General features: G+C 41.5%; 1 protein-coding gene across 1 annotated transcript; it reads right to left on the bottom strand.

Annotated features, from left to right (window-relative positions):
• Window positions 1-2,231: 2,231 nt before the first annotated feature.
• On the bottom strand, window positions 2,232-5,441 carry LOC109675211 (DDB1- and CUL4-associated factor 12-like protein 2). The gene is made up of 2 exons (XM_074063102.1): window positions 4,022-5,441; window positions 2,232-3,935 (listed from the first exon to the last, which is right to left on the bottom strand). Exon 1 carries the CDS (start codon window positions 5,422-5,424, stop codon window positions 4,045-4,047), a length of 1,380 nt encoding a protein of 459 aa, XP_073919203.1. The 5' UTR covers window positions 5,425-5,441; the 3' UTR covers window positions 2,232-3,935; window positions 4,022-4,044.
• Window positions 5,442-5,987: the final 546 nt, after the last annotated feature.

The following is a 5,987-nucleotide window of genomic DNA, read 5'->3' as shown; positions in this document are numbered from 1 at the left end:
GGGGGGGAGAGGGAGGGGGTGGAGTGGGTGGTAATGGAGGGGATGGGGGAGAGGGAGGGGGTGGAGTGGGTGGTAAGGGAGCGGATGGGGGAGAAATGACCCAAGCATTGTATGCACATATGAATAATAAAAAAATAGAAATTAAAAAAAAGAAAAAATCTCTCTCTATATATATTTGTGGGGTTTGGTAACTAATGAGTTAGCTATCTTTCTTCTCTGATACACCATATATCTGTAAGACAGATGTTATTTTTGTTGCTGTCTTATTTTTTTGAATGGATTAACTTGAAAACACTCAAATAAAATGGTGTTGTGACAAGGAAATTCTGATACAGTAAGTCTAAGTTGAGATTTGAACATCTCTCAGTTTTAAAGTATGTGTTAATGTGTCCAATGTGATACAGTCTGAATATAACTGAATCAAGCACCTAGACAGATATTACTGCTACATCAATATAAGTTTTTGGTCAATTCTTTAGGATTATGTAAGTATACAGTCTCACATCTGGTGTTTAATTCTAAAAATTACTGGACACCCAAGTACCATATAGGTTCAGAAGGGAAAGACAGTTAAGCTTCCCACACAATTAACTGCATTACAATCTGACAAGTGCCTTAAGAAAAATAGTAACAAAACATTCACAGTGGATATATAAAGAAATGCTTAGTTGTGTATGGGAAGGCAGAGAATTTAAAAGAAAAAAAATAGGTAAAGGACATAAGAAGCAAAGACCAAGTAAAAAAATAAACCTAGCAGTTAAAGATCCTGGTTTCCTAAGGTTCAACCTGTTTTCTGGCACTCTCCTTCCTAAAAACACACTGTCCTTTCATTGATGCCAATTCCAATGCTAGGTGTCTCTTGGTTTGCAGCAGTCCGGTAGTGGGCAATACTTATTGGAAGTCCTTTGAGAAGATTTAAAAATAACATCCCTTACAGCAAACACCTGTGACCTATGCAGCCTCTGCTTCATATTAGTCTATGGAGTTCTCAATGAACTTTATCACTGAGCAGTTCACACAGTGGCATGTTTTTTGTTGTTGTTGTTTTTAAATATCACCTACATTTAGCTGGATTACCTAATACTTGGAGAGATTAGGAAGCTATCAATAAAACATCTAGGGTGGTTGGAGGGCTTTGTGAATTGCTTTTGAAAATCTCTTTGAATTAGCAATTAATAGAAACTTTTGACAACTGATTCAACACTGAATAAAGGCAGATAAAAATCAACCTCTGAAGAATTAAACTGTTTATAATAAATGCTAGAGTATATTTAACAGATGAATTTCTTACAGTGAACTCACCTCGATTTGTTTCATTTGCTATTCTTGCTAGTAAATCCTTTGTTGATGCTTAAAAAAACAGAAATTAAATAATTCCAAAGGGTTAAGGTGAGAAAAATAAACTTTTGAGACAGAAATCTACATGGGAAATGAATACAAAGGTTTTCAGGCAGCAGTGATAAGAAATTTGTGCATACAGTTGCATTCCCGTATAAATTTCAAATGAATTGGATTTATGTTACCTGGAATATTGGCATGGCATTATTAAAATTTTTTCACAATCACAGTCTATAATGTTATTTTTAGTTCTGTAGATCACTTTATGTCAGAACTACATACTTTAAGTGGAAATCTATAAAATATGAATATAATCATTGTTCAGTTATTTATTCAAAAATATATACTATAATATATAATAAAATTTTGACTAAGCCATTAATAATGGTAAGGACCAAGCCAGGGAAGAAATCAGAATATAGACGTGTCTGGCATTTTTCTTTAAAATTCCATCCAACATAAAGTGATATTTCTTCTGAAAATGTTTTCACAATGCCCCACAACAATTACAAAACACCATAAAAATGCCCTAGCATTTATAAGAAGATTCACAGTATATACTTGTTTAAGTTGTTAAGTAACAGAAAATTTTGGCAAATATATTTTTAAGTTAAAAAAACTGTAAAACTTTTTCAAATATTCAAGCCTTTCTGACAAAAAATATTTTAAAGAAATACTAAAATCTAAGTGTTTGCATGTTACAAGACTGATTTCCAGTGGTATATGAAATTTATACATTTCCTTCTTTGTCTCAAAAGTACATACTAGTAAATTCATGAATGCATAAAGTACCTGGCCTGACTTGGAAATGAATTAGGAAAAATTTAAGAAAAACAGGAGTACACAGGAGAGTCTATGTTATTCAACAATAAGTATTTATTTAAAACCTTGAACTTTAGGTCTCCAAAAAATTCAGTGAATTTACAATGAAAAAAATAATCATTCAATAAATAATAACTGATTATTTTGATTCACTAGGCATTTGTGGAGAAATGAGAAAAAATACATTTCTTACTCTCAAGTTTTTTATAACTGAATTGGAGACACATACATGCATGCAAATACATTTTACTGATATGTAACAAACTATATAATTTTATAAGACAAACCTATGAGAGTTTATAATACCGATAATCTCTATAAACAAAAGCTGCCTTTTTGTATTTCTTAACTCACTTTTAGACCCTTCATTGTATTACTTGGTTCAGGTTTGTGACTGAATAGTACGTAGTGTATGGACACAAAGGCAGCATGAGGGCCAAACATTTAAGGCAAAGAAATCATTACGAAATTCCAATCCAAGGTTAACACAAACTTGCAAGTTTTGAGGAAGACCCAATATACTTTCTCACTTCCAATGTACTGGAATGTACACAGCATGTTTGTAAAACCTTCCACTATTTGTGTTTAAGCCTGGAAGTTCATTTCCTCAACATAACCTGTTAATTTTTAATCTCTAGCGGCTCTTGAAAAAAATGTCCTGTGTTTATTATATTATCACATTGAGAGTAGGAAAATCACTACTTTTAATAATATATGTATGCTGCTTCAGTTACGAATATTTGAAATTCACAAAATAAATTCTTATTACTTTGGAGTTTATATATTGAAAGGTTTCTTTCAGAGTAAGCTGAATAGGCTCATTTTTCATTTTTGCAAGTTTTTATGTTGTAACTTAACTCATACGCAGAAATGCAAAATTTTAAATATGCTCAGATATAACATATGTATTAAAAATAGACATATCAAAGATATACTGTCTATATCTTGGATTAGCATATTTCTGCCCAGTCTGCCATACATTCTACACATATACTTAGAATCCTTACTTTGAATGATGGCACTGAAATTCTGTACAAGTTCTCCAACCAGAAATATTTAAACATATTTACAAGTCTTGATAGTACAAGGCAAGTAGAAAAATACATATTAATCTATCAATTTAAGGACAGATTGCATAAACACAAAGCTTGAAAGATAAAAAGATTGATTTGGTTTTTCAGATTAATTTTGAGCCTTCAAGTAAGCTCAACTACCGAATAGCTAAAATGTCTTAACCAATTGAGATTTTGATAGAAACACAAGATTTTTATGACAACATTTTCCAGAGAATAATCTAAAAAAAGCATTCTAGTACCAACAATATACAAACTATGTACACTATGATCACAATTTGCAATGAAATGGTTCCAAAACTAGGTATTCTACTTGGAATGTTTCTTCCAATAGGACCAATGCTATAAAACTATGGTTGGCTCTCTAGAACCGATTCCAAACCTTGTTTATTAGAAAATGTTCTTACTATACCATATATTTGCAATGAAAAATAACTAAAATGATATTGTTTTAATATTGGCAAAGAAAAAAAGAAAATGTATCTAACTCTAAGACCATGACTGGCTCTCCTTATAGACAGAGAATATGCAAATTTTTCAAACACTGAACACAACTAAGGATTAATCCAAAGTATCTGTATGAAAAGTTGAGAGTATGGTGGTGTTGGAAAGGAGTGGAAGTCTTAAAGTCAACTTTTGAGGCTCCATCCCTTCTTTCTTCTTACAAGTAAAGTGTGTGGGGTTAAGTTGGGCCAGTTCCACCTGGAAGACAAGACACATAGAGTTAAAATCACAAATGCCACAACAAGAAGGGCTATTAGGCTAAACTGAAAAGTTAATCTGCCTACTTTTGACAAGGAGGCAACAATTCTTAGCTCCAGAGGCCCGCATAATTCCCATGAAGACCTGAAGGTAGTGGTCCCCCAGCAGCAAAAAGTTTCATCTCGGGCCAGTTGTAGCAGTGGGTGTACAGTGCATTGGGAAATTCCTCCATGTCACCAAAGTAGTTCGCCCAGAAATCATCATGGTTGAGCCAGCCTCTGCCGCAGTTGAGTTTCAGGTTTCTCCCTGTGGGTTTGGGAAAAGAGTGTGGACTCCTTGAAGACCTCTCTTCTAGGAACTTCTGGGCACGGACATCATAAAAGAGCAGTGAGCCATGGCCCGTACCCACGGTAGCCATGTTCTGGTAGAAGCTCAATGAGCGCACACCTGTGCCGCCATCTCGGGTACACACAGTTATCATATTCCGCAGACGCTGGCGCAGATCCAAGAAGGAAAGGTGAGACTGGGAGCCCACCGCATAAAGGGAAAACTCATCACAATAGGTCAGGCACAGGTTCTCTCTACAGTAGGGCAGCCTGATGGACAGAAGCCTGGTCAGGGAACTCTCAGGTTTCCACAGGTGGAAGTAGCCATCCAGGGACAAGGCTCCCAGCTCCTGATTTTTGCTGTTGAAAGTTAGGGCTCTTACTTTGCGGTTACCAGGACTGGTGACTGCTCTGGGGATGGCCTCCATGTCGTTTGGATGGATGTGTGTATACACAGGAAGCCCCACATCGCTGGAACTGAACATGTCAGGGTCCACCCGCCACAGTGCTAAGGTGCCATCGCGGGAGCCACTCACGGCCACGGTGTCACTCATCCAAGCGATAGCAAAAATCCAGTCCTTGTGACCTTGGCAGTCGCCCAGGAACACCGGGTCGAGGGTGGGCAGCTGGTAGATCGCCAGGCTATTGGGGTTTTCGCCTCCGGTGGCCAGAAGCGTCTTGGAGGGATTGAGCTCGATGGCGTGGATGCCACAGGCGGGTTGTGCCCGCGCCAGGCTGGGCCCCCTGTCCCGCAGGAGCGGGATGCGCGTGATGTGGCCCGACTGCACATCCACCACGAAGAGCGTGTTGCACTTAGTGCCACACACCACCTGCCTGGCATTCAGCCACTGCGACGCGAACACCTTGTTGAGGGTGCCCAGGGCCAGCTGGCGCTCGGTCAGCAGCTCGGGCAGCCTCAGCACCGCGTAGCCGCGCAGCTCGCCCTCGAAGCCCGGGAGCCCGGCGTGGCCCCGCGCGCCCACCGCGCGGCCCTTCAGGTAGTGCACGAGAGAGTGCCGCGCCGCCGGCCGCCTCTGCCTGTTGGACAGCGGCGGCTCCTCTCCCTGGCCCACCGCCTCCAAGCCTTGAGACGAGGAACCCCCGGCGCCCTCCTCCACCGCGGTTGCTTTCCGCTTCCTGCTACCTGTTTGCTGAGGGGCCATGGTGGGCGGCGGCGGCGGCGGCGGTGCCGGCGGCGCGGCGGCGGCGGCGGCGGCGGCGGCGGCGGCGGTGCGGCGGCGGCGGCGGCGGCGGCGGCGGCACCGCGTGGCACCCACGCAGGCTGTAGAGGTGGCTGGGATGGCAGCGTCTCTGTGTCAGCCGGGAGAGCTGGGTCCCAAGGGCCAAGAGGCTGGAGCGACCGCGGGGCGCCGAATCTACCGAGTATGGCGTGCGTTGGCGGCCGTGGAGGCTGATGCGGTGGAGCCAGCGAAGAAAGTGGAATCAGAGAGGAGCACGGTGTAAGGGTGGTGGCGTCTGTGGGAATGTAGTAGCGGCGTGGAAGTGGTGAGGGGCAGGATAGTTCAGGCACGCCAGCCAGAAGGTGGCAGTAGGGGGCAGAAGTGGGTGGAGGAAGGAGAGGGGGTAAAGTAGTTCGAACAGGGGTGGAGCTTCCAGAGTTGATTTGTTAAGCGCAGTATTCCCAGTATCTAACAAGTCACGTTTAGGAACCCTCACAGCCACAGTCAATTTAGCCGTACAATTCCTACAGGAATAAAATCTGAAC

The sequence above is a fragment of the Castor canadensis genome, chromosome X (assembly GCF_047511655.1).
Source record: "Castor canadensis chromosome X, mCasCan1.hap1v2, whole genome shotgun sequence".
In the NCBI taxonomy this organism is placed as follows: Eukaryota; Metazoa; Chordata; class Mammalia; order Rodentia; family Castoridae; genus Castor; species Castor canadensis.
The sequence above is the reverse complement of the archived record's forward strand: the minus strand, read 5'-3'. Positions and strand labels throughout refer to the sequence as shown.

Excerpts from the sequence above, each read along its gene's own strand:
- LOC109675211 (XM_074063102.1), bottom strand. The coding sequence starts at position 5,424 with ATGGCCCCTCAGCAAACAGGTAGCAGGAAGCGGAAAGCAACCGCGGTG.